Source organism: Numenius arquata, chromosome 17, assembly GCF_964106895.1.
Source record: "Numenius arquata chromosome 17, bNumArq3.hap1.1, whole genome shotgun sequence".
NCBI lineage: Eukaryota > Metazoa > Chordata > Aves > Charadriiformes > Scolopacidae > Numenius > Numenius arquata.
Window position 1 is genome coordinate 8,820,330 of NC_133592.1, and position 16,203 is coordinate 8,836,532.

A 16,203-nucleotide genomic window follows, 5' to 3' on the forward strand; every position below is an offset into this window, starting at 1 on the left:
CCCACCAGCACATGGTGGGAAGCAGCAGCATACACACCATTTTCCAGTGTTCTGTCCCAAACCACCCTCTCCTGACTGCTGAAGGCTGCCCAGCCCGCAGGAGCCATGCTCAGGCGGGGGCTGGCCGGCGTTTCAAGCTGGAGTCACTGCTCTGCCTGTGCCCTGGCACTGGCTGGGACCCTGGGGAGCATCCCTCATCTCCTCCCGGGGGTATCTCACCGCTCTGCGGCTGTTGGCCCTGCAGAGGGTTGGCTTTGGGGTAAGGTTGACCAAAGGCCCTCTTGTCACGTCTCCAAGCGTCCCTTGGTCTAGATCTGCCTATGATCGCCAGGTGTGGGACTCCACCTGCCCCAAACCCACCCCCCAGCTTGCTCGTGCCCCAGCCCCTCTCCATCACTGCTGTTTTCCCTTTGTCCTTCTTCCAACTGCCTGGACTCCTCCCTGCCAGCAGCTCGGGGCTGTTCCCCCTCCCTGCTGCCTCCCTCCTTCCCTCCCTGCCTCCTCGGGGCGTCACGGTCCCCTCTCCCGTGGGCACACGCTGTCACTCAGCGCTGGCAGAGGCTTTGCCCCCGCCACGCTCCAGTCTCCACGGGTGCAGCCTGTCCCCTCAGCGCAGGATCCAACACTCCACCTGAACTGCTAAACCCCACAGGGGATGGATCCTGGATGCTCCTGTAGCCCTAAAGCCAAGAGCCACCTCTGCTCCACTCACCATGTCCCCATACCCAATGCAAGGCTCACGGGATGCAGGGCTTTTCTGTGTCCCCCTCTCCAAGTGCCCATAAAGGTCCCCTGAACCTTTCCCTGGGGGAAACACATGCTTTAATTAGTATCTTTTAATAATACCTGACCCAAACTGGCTGGCCAAGCCCTCCTCAAAAAATACAGTATTTAAGCACGTCATTTTGGACACAAAAGGCTGCAAGCGCGCCTGGAAAACAAGTCCCTGCATCCATCCCTCTCTGGTTTCTTCCCTTCCTTGCAGTCCCCCCGCGCTTTGCTTTCCCTGCTGTCAGTGGACATAAGCTAATACGGAACAAGATATTCATGCAAAAGGCCTTTGGAAATATTCATTGCTCATCTCTTAACAAGATTACCCCCGAAATCCTCCATTGCTCTGAGGGAGATCTAAAGCCTTTCAGGCTCTCGGTAACCATAGCAGCACAGATGTGAAAACTAAGGGGAGACAACTGATGTGAAAAATCACTGGGGATGTACAGACAGGCTGCGTGCGACTGCTGCACAAGGCAGGGCAGCTTCTCCTCTGCAGAACATTTCTTTGTCTAACCCTGGCCAGACCATGGAGGACACATCTCCTCTTTGCAGAAGGACAGCGCTAGTGATGTGACCCGGTGGTGGCTCCCACGGCACCAGGGTCACCTCCCCAGCTACAATTTTGGCAACCCCCCCATGGCTGGCATTGCTGCTCAGCATTGCCCAGCATGTCCATCAGCTCCTTCCCTGCAGGGTGCTGGCAATAACAAGGATGGTTTAGAGCCAGGAGCCCAGGGTCCCCGTTCCCTCCTGCCACGGGTTCCTCCTTCCCCTTGGGCACCATTCCTGCACCTTTTAAGACAGACACTGGGTGTTGTGAGGTTGAACAAATCCATGTTTTGAGGCCCTTTGGAATGAACTACCAGGAAAAGGGGCGGCACTGAGGGCATCGCACAAGTCCCCAGCACCTCCTGAGAGCCGTCTGAGCCCTATGGAGCTTCACCAGAACTAGCTGGGAGGAACCGCAGGAAAACCCTTTCATCTCCTCTCTTGAAACCCCCTGTCACTATGGTTATCTAAGCACAAAGAAGATTAACCAAATTGTTTTCTAATAAAATAGAAGATGTGGTTTTGGCTTTAAACAGCTTCCAAAACTGGGGTACCTTCCCCTTCACCATGCTTTGCTTCCTTGCCATCTTTGTCTCTTCATTTCCACGGATGTTGATGGCATGCCAGGCACCAAAACGCAATCACTGCTTCATTCATGTGCCTAAACCTGGCACCCTCAGCTCATCCATCCACCCCTTCTCCTGGTTTTTGGTCCACCGAGGTCCTACAGCCACGCCATCACACCTTCTGGATCCTCAGCTCCTTCCAGCTCCTGTGGCTCAGTCCTTTGGGCTCTCCTCGTGGCACAGTAAGACTCTTCAGAAAGAGCTTGATGTCGGCAAGTGAAGGTGCATCATCAGATGGTGCAAAACCCCTCAGGGTGCCATGGTGTACCAGGGATTTTTGTCCCAGTTGCCAGTCCTGTTACGGACCCAACCTTCCCCTTCTCCCAGGGCAGGCTGAGCCAAGCACAGGACTCTGCTCGGCCCGATGCAATCTCCTGGCTCTCTTGGGAATAAGATCAGGCAGGGAAAGCTCTTAACATGGCTAAAAGGTAACGATAATTGGGGCAATAAGAGGCAGGAATAATTCTTGTGAAATGGGCTTTTGAAATCAACAGAAATTCAGCCAGAACTAAACGTGGAAACTGGCACTTTGCTATGGAAAGAAAACCAACTGCACTATAACTACAGAAACTAATCCAAAGCCAGAGAAATCCACACGTGCACAAATTTCGGATAAAAACTTACTTGAACTTTTGAGCAAGTTCCCTTTGTATTTGCACTTTGCATGAATCAGCTTCTGAACCAACTCCAGCATGAAATGGGGACCGTGACAGCTGAGGAAGCACACCCAGACGGGGCGACCTGCGCCTCTAGGAGCAAACCCTCTTCCAGAGGTGATGCCCATCCATGCGGAGAAGGGGACGGACACACATCTCGCCTCTCCACCCAATAATCCAACCCAATAAATCATCCAACCGTTCTGGGTCACAGTTTTGCTGATGCTGGGTCATGGCCAGCGTTCCCACCCACGACTGCTCCTGGAGACCGTGATGCATCGTTTGCAGGGAGATATTTTTTCTTTTCCCCTCAGGTTAAATATTTCATAAAATCGCAGAGTAACTGACAGCTGAATGTGGAGGTTATGACGCACGGGTTTCAGGGAGATCTTATTTTTCCCCTGGGGTCAAATATTTCATAGGCTCATGAAAGAGTTGGGCATATTTGCAAACAGGTCCCCCAGCCCCACATAAGTGCAAGGAACGCTGTGGGTGACCGGCCAGCCCCTGCCATCTCCGTCCATGAGCCACCCAACGGCTGGGGGACCCCCAGCCCGCTCCCCTGCTGCCAGCAAGCACACGCCAAGAGACAGAGGTTAATCCCCAGGGAGGGGAGAAGGGCAGGAGGGCTGGCGCAGCGCGACGGCTGCGATGCTGCCGGCTCCCCGGTGCTACCGGCGGCGGCGGGCGATGCAAGCGCAATGTGCAACGTAGCGCGGTGCTCTCCAGGGCTGGAGTGGCTTTCCAGGACTGAGCTCCGCGGATTGGCCCGGAGCACCCCACTCTCCTCCCTCCCTACCCCCCCTCTCCTTCAGCACCCTCAACCCACGGAGATTGGACAGCCGGGTGCCACATGGCAGAGAGGAACCAGGATAAAAGATGAGCTGGACTTGGGGACTGAAGCGTCTGCGGCAGAACAGCCGGGAGAAGTTTGCAGGGAGGTGGCACCAAACTTCCCTGGCTGTGTCAAGCCAGTGCAAGGGAGGACAGACAGACGGTGGGACAGACACCGGGGCTGCGGCCGCCCAGGGACACCCGTGAGGTGAGCGCCAGCTGCGGAGCATCCCGACCCCTCTGCGCCCAGCCATGTCCCCGGTGGTGAAGGAGAAGAACCACGTGCGGTTGGTCTTCTTGGGTGCTGCCGGCGTGGGCAAGACAGCCCTCATCCGCCGCTTCCTGATGGACACCTTCGAGCCCAAGCACCGGCGCACGGTGGAGGAGCTGCACAGCAAGGAGTACGAGGTGAGCGGGGCCACCATCAAGGTGGAAATCCTGGACACCAGTGGCAGCTACTCCTTCCCAGCCATGAGGAAGCTCTCGATCCAAAACAGCGATGCCTTCGCCCTGGTCTATGCCGTAGATGATGCCGAGTCCTTTGAGAGCGTCAAGAGCTTGCGGGAGGAGATCCTGGAGGTGAAGGAAGACAAGTTCCCTCCCATTGTGGTGGTCGGCAACAAGGCGGAGAGCGGCGGCGAGCGGCAAGTGCCGGCAGAGGATGCCCTGTCGCTGGTGGAGCTGGACTGGAACAGCCGCTTCGTGGAGACGTCGGCCAAGGACAACGAGAACGTCCTGGAGGTCTTCAGGGAGCTGCTGCAGCAAGCCAACCTGCCCAGCCGGCTCAGCCCCGCACTCTGCAAGAGGAGGGAGACGTTGCCCAAGGAGCAGGCTCTGAGACCACCCATGAACAAGACCAACAGCTGCTCGGTGTGCTGAGCCAGCCACCCCAGGGCCGGGAGGAAGGCGCTGGCAGCAGCGGCACTGGCTGGAAAAACTCAGGTGGGCTGGGTGGGGAGAGACGCTGCCTCGGCCAAAACCATCCCTGCTGCCTCCCACCCCTTCCCTCCTCTTCCCCACCCAGCCCACCAGCACCGGTGAGAGTTGGAGATGACAAGGAGGAGGGACTTGGAAGGGAAGCTGGTCACCCAAAGAGCACAGGGAGAGGGTGAGCGCCTGAAAAGGCAGGAGGGGTACCTGGGTGACCACCGTCGGTCAGCCGGGACGTCGTGTCTCTGCCGTGGCGAGCTTGCAGGCAGGAGGCAGGCAGGAGGCAGGCAGGCAGCTCCTCACATGATGGGAAAGGGGGACAAACAACGGGTCTTTGGCCACACATGTCAGAAGGCAGACGCTGGCGCCGGTGCAGCTGCATCGCACCCGCCGGTGCCGCTCTCCCGGGTCTCCTTCGGGTCCTGTGTCACCTCGCCCCATGCACCTGCACGTACAACCTCCTGGCATGGCTATTGTCATGACAGATCCAGTGTCCAAAGTAGTTTTGGTTTTGTACCTCGGGTAGGCACGTAGTGCATGCGATAGGGCAGTCTGTGCACCTCTTAGGTTTTCTTTTTTCTATTTTTGTGAGGTTTTTTTAAGCATTCCCAATAAACACGTTGTTGCAAAGTGGAACTGGAAAATGCCTGGGTTTCTTTCTCCTGTTACTTCACATGCTGCAGTGCCCGATATCAGTGTTTTACGCCCAGACCCCTTATCACCGCGTTTGCTTTCCCTCCTCCATCCTTATCTGGAGCATCCTGGCACTGGCGGAGCCACCCGGCTCTCCAGCTGCCCCGGCAGGGTCAGGACATTTGGTGTTAGGATTTTCCCGACAATTTAACCACTAAAGTTTTTATCAAGCGTGAATAACTAAAAATAAAACAGCTCTTCTCACGTCCAAGTACAGAAAAGAACAAGAGCCATTAAAAGAGAGCTGATCCACTGAAATAAAATCCATAAACACATTAAAAGGAGATAATAAAAGGAGCGGGAGAAGGGCACAGAAGGGCAGTATTTGCTGTGCTGAGGATGGACTGCACTGATTTACTCGCCCCTCGCACAGCCCATCCCTGCTGTAACAAGCACTTAACCTGCTCAGCAGCCACACCGACACAATAAATAAAGATATTAAAGCTGGGGGATTAAAGAGTCATCCACCCTGGTCCAGACCCAAGGGAGCTGGGCAGTTTGGGGGTCCCTGGCTTTCAGAAGCCCAGCCCTATGGTGTGGTGTGCCCCTGCCCAGCCCAGATGGGCAGGCTGAGGCAGAATCGCACCCAGTGATCCCAGTCCCTTCCTGACCCAGACAGGGGAGAAGGTGCCAGCCGGGAGAGCTCAGCCTCCCCACGGGCATCCCTCGTGGGGGTCCCCCACTGCCACAACCCCCATGGGCACCAGCGCAATGACAGCAACCTCCGGGAAGGTGAAATCCTCCTCCTGGAGCCTGGGGCAGGACGATGCCGGGGGGGAGGCAGTGGGGAGGGTGGGCAGGTCCCTGGGTGGGTCTGGTTGCCTTCAGCCTCTGGCTTGCAGCCACGTACCTCATGCTGCCACCGCCATGCTCTGTGCGGCCACCCCTCACCCAGCTCCTCAGGGACACACGGAACAGCTCAGGACAGAGCCCTTTCCTGGGTAAAACAGGGCTCCTGCTTGGAGGGAATGAAATACTAAGAAAGTTCACTTTAGGCAGCTGACCCAAGGTGGTGGCACCTGATGGGCATGATGGATGCAGCCACAGGTGATGCTGCACCTTGGCTATACCCATCACCCCAGCCACCCCTCCGTGGATGGATGGTGACGGGGCTGTCCCTGCCAGTGCTGCCTGCATCCACCCTGACCAGGGGGCACCTGGCTGTGGTGAGGCACCCCCTGGATGATGCAGTGGGTCCTGGCTCCATGATCTGCCTTTCGCTAATTAGCCAGCCCTGCAGGAGTTTCCCAACTGGCAGAGGGGTTTTATTTTGTTCTAGGGCAGGGTTATGCTCGAATCAGGAGCACCTGGCTCCTTGCTTTACAGTACTATGCTAAAAGCAGAAAAAACCCTCTTTGCAGTATAAAATTAGGAAGCTGGGATGAGCAAGGCTGCCTGCCAGCCCCCTCCTGGGCAGCGTGATCCATGGAAACAGCCCCTTATGTCTGGGGTGTCCCAACAGCCTCCCCAGGGTCAGGCTGGTGGAGCCCTCCTGGAGCTGCAGTGGGGAGAGGCTGCCCCGTGCCCCAGCACCGGCTTTCCCCGGGCAGAGCAATAACCCCCGGGGGCTTCAGGACCCGCACTCCCAGCCAGCCCCGGCCCAAAGGCCCAAAACCTGCGGGATACAAGCAGCTGCTGGTACAGAGATGCTGACCGAGATGCTAGAGCTGCAACAGATGCAGAGACCGAGATGCTGGAGGCGCAGAAGATGCAGAAACTGCGATGGCTGGAGGTGCAGGAGACGCAAAGACCGAGATGTTGGAGGTGGAGACCGAAATGCTGGAGAGGCAGACCAAGATGCTGGAGGTGCAGAAGATGCAGAGACCGAGATGCTGGAGACGCAGACTGAGATGCTGGAGCAGCAGAAGCTGCAGACGGAGATACTGGAGCTGCACAAGATGCAGACCGAGATGCTGGAGGTGCAGGGACCCTCTCGACGGGGCCACCTCCACGTGTCCCTGCAGTACCGGGCTCCCGCAATGAGCGGAGCCATTGGAGGAGCTCACCCACAGCCCAGCCCACACGCCCAATGCCTGCCTGCGTTATACAGCCCCCCCCCGCCGGCTCCGGCTCTACCAGCGGGCGGGTTCCCCCCTCCCGGGACCCCCCCCAGCCCTGCTCCCCCCGGCCGTGGACAGGGATGCTGGTGGGATGGAGGGCAGCCCTCCCCTGCCCATCTGCCCCTCACCTGCACAATCCCCCTCTGTGGCATTGCGAGTTTGGGGGTTTTTTTTACACCACTTGCATGAAAACCTGGTGCAGGGGGGGGCTGCTGTGCCAGGGTTATGAAGAGCTGTCTTGCTTGGACATTGGGGTTAGCAAGCTTTGGCCATGCAGGGACATGGCATGGAAGTTGGGGTTAGCAAGAATTTGCCATGCAGGAACTCTGGCAGGATGAGAGCCTTTTAGATGTCTTCTCCCCATGGCTCTGTGTAGGATGCAGGGTAAGGGAGAGCAGCCAGGAGCCTCAGCCCGTGCCAACCTGCAGAGCACTGCGTTCCGCTGCAGAAAGGCTGTAGAATTGCTGTACTACCAAAATGCCAATAAAGCGGTGTGGAAACAGCCCCCGGTGCCTGTCCCAGAGGAGCGATCCGTGCCAGACGTCTGTGTGTGTGTGTGTGTGTGTGTAACCTGTGCTCGGCAGCTGGGTCACGCAGGGCTGGTAAAGCCCTGTAGAGTGTGAGGTGGTGAAGAACTAAAACACCTGCAGCTCATTTTCTTTCAACAAGTGAAATGGCTTTTCTCTCCCGGACACCAATCATCACAGCTACTGAACACAGCGCATCTGCAGCTCGGGGAGCCGAGTCCCGGGGATGGTGAGTGCAGATGGAGCGTGTGATAGAGCGATCCACGCGCTTGGCCAGGGCTGTCCCTGCAAACCTCCCGCAGGCACATGCCTAAAGAGAGGAGACAAATTTGCCCTTCCTTCTGCTTCCTCTCCCAGGAGGAGGGGGCAGCTGGGGCAGATGCTTCATGCTGGAGCTTCAGGAGAAAGCCTGGGGAGAGCAGGATCCATCCAGACATCCACCTGGGTCTCCCCCAGCTCAGCTCTGCCCTGAAGCTCTCGGTTGTCCCTGGCAGAGCTATGGGGACAGAGGAGTTAACTGTAACCCTGGGCATGTGCAGCCCAGGGCATTTCTCTTTGGGTCAGGAGAACAGCAGAGGAAGGGGCTCTCCCCTCCAGAGCAGCTCTCGGAGCCCTCCAGCGCACAGGAGATCCAGCACGTAGAGGGGAGGATGCCCGTGATGGTGGCCCAGGGACAGTCAGGGCCTGCTGGGGGCAATCAGGGCTGTCATCTCCAATACTGTGTGCCAGAGGCTGCTACAACACCCAGGGCACAGGCCCAGGGGAAAAGCCTCGGTCTCCAGTGAACCACCCACAGGCACAACTCTGCTGTCCTGGGATGGCATCCCAGGCTCGGTCTCCCAATCCCATCTCTGGGATGGGAAGGGTTTTTCATCGCACTGGTCCTCTTAGTTAATCAGCTGCAGTTTGAGTTGGTTTTTCGTAGGTAGGTTGTTATGTCCATGTGTAGAGGGGCTCTGCTACCAGGGAAGGGAGGTTCTGCTGGACACGACAGCGGGGCAAGGACATGGGGGTCCCTGCCCCTGTGGGGTGACTGTGGACGAGTTGCTCTCCCTTCACAGGACTGCTCTGTAAATCCCAGCCCCCCGGTGGCAGCAAGGTCCGTGCCGGGCACACACCACTCCTTGGGGCTGCCCTGCCTGGTGCTGAGTCTCTGCTGCTGCTCTTCTACAAAAAAAATACATTGCAGTGAACTCAACCCCTCCACAGGCAGAACCAAGGGCTGCGCTTTCCACCCCCAAAAGTATCAGAAAGATCCTGAACATCTTTCCATCGCAACTCTCTTCTTTCCTTTCCCTCTGCCTCCCCCTTCCCCAGTCAGACCATTTTACTCCAGTCTCTCCCCCAGAGCAGCCGCCAGCCCACGTCTCCCCTGGAGAAGAGCTCCCATGTGATCCCTCCTGTTCTGTTCCACATCATGTAGCACATCCCGTCAAACCGCCGCGAGATGCTCCTGCTTAATTTGTGTACACAAACAATCAGGGAGAATCAAGACGCCGCCTGTGAGAGCTGCACACCAGTGACAGCCGCACGGGCCCGCGGGGGGGGGGCATCAGCTGCCGGAGCGGGATGTGCCTAATTGGTGCTGGCTCCTGCCGTTTGCTCAGGTCTTGATTGATGGAGAGATGTGGCACAAACACTTAAACCAAGGACACCAAACGAGAAAGCAAAACATTTTAACACGAAAAGCGGCACTTACTCATTGAGGATATAATTAGCTGTATTTGTCTTTAGGGCCCTTTGCCGAGCAGGGCTCAGCGCCGGGGAAACCAAGCTGGGGTGCTAAGTGCTGCCCAAGGACGAACCTGCTGCCCCCGCACCAGCAGAGCCCATCAGGGCTCTCCTGCCATCCCTCAGAGGGTCCGTCCCACAGCCTGACTGGGACCCAGCTGGCCCCACACTGGGCTGACTGGGGAGAGCTGTTGGTACCAGCTCATTGCTGATCAGCTCATTGATGCTGATCAATACCTAAAGGGCAGGGGTCAAGAGGATGGGGCCAGACTCTTCTCAGCGGTGCTCGACAAGGGGCAATGAGTACAAACCGGGAACAAATCGGGACACGGAAAGTTACATCTGAACATGAGGAAAAACTTCTTTACTTTGGGGGTGGCAGAGCCCTGGAACAGGCTGCCCAGAGAGGGTCCGGAGTCTCCATCTTTGGGGCTATTCAAACCTGCCCGGATGCGTTCCTGTCCCACCTGGGTGACCCTGCTTTGGCGGGGGGTCGGAGAAGATAGTCTCTGAGGGTCCCTTCCAACCCCTGCCAGTCTGTGATCGTGTGAACGGCACCCTGCCCAGTAGCACCTCCCCTGGCTTCCAGTCAATAAAAGCATATACAGGACTACAGGACACGGCGCCAGCTTTCCTTGCTCGATGGAGCTCCGTGCGGCGCAGCCCCCGCAGACACCCCTTGCTCTAAGGGTTTGCACACCCTACGGTACCACAGCGGCGCAGAAAAGCCTCTTTCACCTCTCGTCACACAAACCTCATCCCAAATAATTGCTTCCAAGCAAGGATTATTTTTTATTATTTTTTTTAAATACATGGATCGATCCGAGCCACTTTTGGGAGCGGAGCAGGGCGGTGCCCCCCGGCACGGTACCCAGGGCACACACGGCGTTACCGGCGGCTTGGCAAAGCCCTTGGCGACCACCCCTGCCCGAGGGGCTGCTGGCCCCGCAGCAGGGTGGGGGGGGCCGGGCCGGGGGGGGGGGGGGGGGGGGGGGGGGAGCGGCTCCGAGGAGCTGGACGGGGACCGGGACGGGGACCGGGACGAGACGGTTCCCCCCGCCCGCCGCCCGCTCACAGCAATTCCCGGCCACCATCTGGTGGGGAAAACAGGGAATTACAGCCCAGGCCATCTCGGGCAAGGAAAGGGCTTCCTCCCGTCTCCCCCCTCAAGCCATTTACTGCGGCCCCCACATTTTTTTTAGGAGACGCGAGGGGACGATCATTGCTTCTGCTCCCCAGGCCCGCCCAAAGGATGCGCTTTATTTTGACCTGACGCCCAACAAACGCTCGGGAATGTGGGCAAGGCCAGGGGACGCTTGTTTTTATTGCTATCCGAGCGATGGCATCGCTCGTACAAAGGGGTCTGGAAAGAGGCCGTGCCTGGGTTTTAGGCAGCGTGTTCAGCTTTGCCGGAGAAGACATTTCAGTGTATGGAACCGTGTATATGAGAGAAAAATGTTGGTCTGCAACGCTTGGATAGTGCACAGTCGGTCAACTTAATTACTTAATTAGTCGGTCAAACTTAATATTACTTTTCCCATGAAGCCTTTGGGGCTCCCAGCGCTCGCTCGCACCCCGAGAACACCGACACCCCCCCCCCCCCCCCCCCCTCGGCAGAACGCGCAGGTCCCACGCAGAGTTCCTTCCCCGGGTGGAGCGGATTGCGAGAGCTCAGGGCTCTGTGCGCTGCCCCACCGAGAGCGTCCGCAAAGAGGATTTACAGGACTTTGCCCTGTAATCGACAGCTCAGCTGGCAGGGGACAAGCCTGCAGAACTTTGCTTGGTGCAAAGGCTTTTCGAAATCAAAATTCTCAATTTAGGAGCCTAAACTAGTCTGTAAACATCCGAGTTTGTGCCCTGCTTCTTTCCAGGGCAGGAAAATCCCATTGCCTGTGCTGCTGGATGGCCCCACGTCCCTTGTGTTACAACCTTGTCACCGGTGGGGAGAAGCTGAGATGCTGATCGGTGATTTCCTCATTTTGCAGACCATGAACTTCTGGTCTCTGCCATGATGAACAGTAAAAGACTGGATAAATCCTCTAATTTGGTATTTCTTCTCTCTCGGGCCACACAGGACAGAAGTCGGGCACACAACCGATGCCTCTGTGGTCCTGCCACTATGAGAACAGCAAAGCATTTTTAGGAATGCGGCAATTACTTGCTGTTCCAGGTGGAATACTGCAATTTAAATGCATGGTATTGACAAGAACACTAAGAATAACCCCATCTGGAAAATGTGCTATTTGGCCTCCTGGCCTTGTTGAAGGTTCAAGTGAAAAGAGAACTTCTTCAGCCATTTCCCTCCAGGCTTGCTCCAGAAAAGTTTCTCCTCCTTTTCAGCTAGAGATGGTGCCCACAGTGGTAGATCTCCAAGGTCTTAGAAGACCTGGATTCTATAAAACTGATTTAAAAAATCAGTGTTTGAACTATAAGGTGATAAGGTCTCCACCTTTAATTGGAGGCGTCTATAGCGCAAGATGCGGTCTCTCACCTACGTACTGGATCCCATTATTTGTGGATACTTTCTCTTCCTTTCTCTCTTCCTCCTGCCCCCCATCTAGGGACACAAGCAAAACTTATTTACTTAAATTCAGTATTATGAGGGTTTCATGGTTTGGGTTAAACCTCTACTAAATGGTGAACAAATAGAGTTCTGCTGCAGATGAAGTGTTAAGCTCCATTGTGCATCAACTCCAGTTTTAGCCTCTCATGGTCTGCGCTTGGGGGTGTCCAAGACCCCGTGCTGGACTGGAGTCACTGGTCCCGAGTGCTCAACATCACGGCTTGCAGCCCTGCTTCAGAAAAAGCTCCAGAAAAAGGTATTTTTCAAGGATGCTGAAGCAGCCTGGGGACATGACTTTGAAACCGCTTCCAGCCACGCTCCACTCCAGGTTATTGTGTGATCCCCAATTCACACACCAATGGGCAGCAAAGGCTTAAACAGCAGTTGAGGGAGACAGCACCAAAACTCGCAGTAACCGTGCCGACGAGCAAGGAAAAATGGGTATTGGAATGATACAATACGCTAAACACAGCTTTAGAACCATCTCCTGACAGGCTCGTTTGTACACATTGATGCTATAAAGAAAACCATCACTAAGCCAGAGCTAGCAGGGAAGCCCTATTTTTTATTATTTTTTATTTGTTTATTTATTTTGAGCAATTTCTAGCTATTTCAGAAACGAAACTCACCTACAAATCAACTAGATCCTTGTACACGTCCTTCTAGCCCCGTCCCTGGCCTCTCCATCCTCCTCACCAGCTGCATCCTACCTTTGCTGCTGCACACTTAGACACGTGGAAGGTTTGGGGAAATTATTCAGCAATAAAATCATCACAAGTAATTAGAGCTATTTGCTGATTACCATTCTTCCTATAATCATACTTTTGAATGCGTGATCATCCCAGAAAAGAGAGGGAAGGGCTGCTGCGGCGACTAATGTCTGCCCTCTCTTATGTGCTTCAGATTTACAGGCTCATGCTGAATGGCCCACTGAGCACAGGGATTATATTTCTAAGTGTGTGTGTATATATACATAAAAATATATGTGTGTATATATATATAAATATATATATATGTATATATATAAAAAATATACGAACTTGCAGTTCTTTACCTGCAGAATAACCATCTCCTCCACCTTTCTCAGAAGTCTCCTGTCATCTGTAGGGAGAGAAGAAGGGTTGGGAAGGAGAGAGTCTTGTGCCAGGAAAAGGCAGAAAAAGTGGGTCCCATTTGAAATAAAAAAAAAAAAAAAAATCATGAAAAACCTGTTTTTTCCCTGCTCTTGTGGGGTGCAGACAGTAAAACATATTTGTAAACCATGAATGCTGTAGCCAAAACAAGGTGACCTACTGAGAAAATGGAAAGAGAATCCGCTCCGCTCCAACAGCACCAGCAACACAGGTCTTGAGTCTGCTGGGATACATATTTTTCAGTATAAATTAAGACTAAATTAAGATAAATTAAGAAGTGGGTAAAGGATCCAGGTGATAAAACTACAGAGAAGTTACAGAGGATGCTGCCACAGTTTTGAGTATTATCAAGTCCACTCCCCTGAACAAAATGAGCATTCAAACCAATAAACTCTTTAATTAACTGAGGACAGACTACGGGCAGAGTGGGGGGGATTTCTCATGGAGAGTCAGCAGCCTCACGGCTCGTTCAAGGCAAACCACCTTTACTACTAATAATATTTATTGAAAGCAAAGCAATTCTTCCAGCTTATTGTGTTTGATAACATTTTAATGACCCTGAAATCATGACTGCGCTGGGACCACGTTTTCATCAAGGGAAAATGTTACAAGCGACTCGTTTCCAATGCATCCGACGGTGAAAAAAAAACCCCAAAAAACCAACCAAACAGCGGGGGGGGGGGGGGGGGGGGCAACACCGCAGGACAAAAGTGTCATATTCGGTTCTAACGAAGCGCTTTTCGTGGGAGAGAAGAAAAGGGTGGGAGCGCGAGGGGCTTGAGAACGGTCAACTCGAGTGTCTCTGCAGAGGCTGGATGGGCCGCTGGAGCATGGAGTCTGGCAACTTGCAGCACGCGATGGTTACCCTGAGCGATTGGGTGTATCCGCTGGAGGAAGACACCAGGACCCCACTAGAACATGGGCACGTTTAGTCAGTCCGTCCTCCCTCAGGAAAGCTACGATGTGGATGAGTGTCGGAGGCGCCTCTCCCAAATTCCGAGAGCACACAGGTAGTGATGCTGGAAGAGACCCCTTGGGAAGGAGGGGGAACGTTGAGAGGACAGAAGTTGGGCTGCTCCCGGAGACATTAAGGTTTCATGGGGACGTGACCGCCTTCGAAGCAACGCAAGGACCTGGGTGGAACAGTCCGAGAGACCTGCAGGGAGCTACAGTCGTTCCTGTGCGGTCCGTGGACGGGCCCGTGGTCTCCTTGGAACTCCCGCGACAGAGAACACTGCGAACCACAGACATTTCCAGACACTTAGGGAGCTGCCCTTTACCCCGGGGCCGGCGGGGAGCACGGGGCGGGTGCCGCCATCCGGACAGTCACAGACACGGTTCGGTTCAGCTCGAGATCCCGGTGGGTTTTTTTCAGAACTCCCCTTCCCTGAAACCGGCCACGCAGGACTTGAGCGGAGACTGTACATTCAGCATCAATACAGTGACACGAGGAGAACACCTGCCCTTTGCACGAGGCGGGAAGAGACGTTTAGCAGCAGTTCATGTACATCGGCAGGAGATGATCCCAGGGGTCACCACGGCAACCACAGGGATGCTCCACGCTACAGCTGCCCGTAACCCACATCCAAAAGGGTTTTCCAATTCCATTTCCAGACTCTTCCAACTCCAATTAATTCTTAACATATACAGATAGCCATACACATTATTATTTTTTTTTTTTAATTAAAATGCTCCTTCACATACACAATCATATATTGAATTATCAAGAACAGTAATATATTTCTGGAGCAGAAAAGCAAAACGATCTGCTCTGCCAGTGCCACCCACAAACTAGACAAGAAACTAAGAAGAAGTTTGACAGTTTCAGACCACTTTGGAGAGAGAATTTCTCTCGGCCAAACGACAGGGAGCCATGCAGTGAGAGTGCTATGGAGGGCACAGCCAACGCCACCTACAGAAAAACGCAAACCAATAAACATGTTTTCTTGTAAAGATTCTGGAGCCATAAGGAGAAGCCTCATCATCAGGAGCCATCTTTACAATTTCAGAAATCTCAGACAGCGTTAAAGCAGGAAAGAGCGTGACAGTGAAAATAAAAAGAACTACATTAGACACTAAACAACTGATTTTGGCCAAAAGCTACTTCTTTTAATATACCAGGGTGGATACTAGATTTTAAGACTGCGTCTGATTTACAAAAAGCCGCCTCTGCCAACCTTATGGAAGACAAATCTCTCGTTAGCTAAAACATCGACTCTAATGGCCTTTGATGTCTGGGCAAACAAACCTCAGGGATGCCGAGACTGAAAGCCCTCCTTGCTAAGGAAAAAAAAAACCCAAACAAAACATAAACCAACCAAACAAAACAAGCAGGGAAAAGAAAAGAGAAGGCAAGTCTAAGAGTTTCATTACAAACACCTGGAAGAGAAAAAAAAACCACCAGGGAGGTGGGATGGGAAGCAGTCGACCGTAAAAAACAACCATGGCAAGAGCTGTGCAACTTTGGGGCGGTATTGACAACAAAATGAGGAGAACAGGCTTCAGAGTGGACATTTTAGCTATTTAGACAACAAAAGTTACCCCCAAATTCAGATTTGATAATATTTAACTGTATCGTATCTACCAGCAAACAGCAAACTCCAAGAGTCACTTGGGGTCCCCCTGACCCACGGGTCTTTATTAACTGTACAGTTCATGGCAGAGCAGCCGATGATCCTCACGACAAATTAATTAGCAGAATGAGCTTTTACTGTACAAACTCGTGACCACTGGAGACCCAGGGCCAGCCCTGCTGTAAATCCCGCTTTCAGGACAAATCACCTCTGTGTCACCAAAAGGTGAAGAACTGGTTCCATGGAGGTGGGAGGAGAAGGGAAGCTCGTCTTTGGACAGGGAAAATGGAGCAAGTCTGGGTCCCTCCACGAACCTTCTGCAAGTATCTTCCTTAATTTCAAAACCTGAAAGGCCAAACATGACAATATTTTGGTGTTTCCACCCTACTTCCAGGCTCTTTGACCATCTCATAGAATTTAGTGGGTGGGCCAGAAACATCCCAGCCCAGAAACCGGGAGGCTGCGGGGTGATGGAGGAGCCTTCAGCCTGGCAATATTCAGTCTTAACAATTCATCTACTATACTACTAAAGAATGAATAAATAAAAAAAAAAA

The 16,203-nt window shown here is 53.9% G+C and overlaps 1 protein-coding gene across 1 annotated transcript; it reads left to right on the top strand.

Moving 5' to 3' along the window:
• Positions 1–3,691: 3,691 nt before the first annotated feature.
• On the top strand, positions 3,692–4,318 carry LOC141473011 (GTP-binding protein Rhes-like). Its single transcript, XM_074160313.1, has one exon. It carries the CDS (start codon positions 3,692–3,694, stop codon positions 4,316–4,318), a length of 627 nt encoding a protein of 208 aa, XP_074016414.1.
• Positions 4,319–16,203: the final 11,885 nt, after the last annotated feature.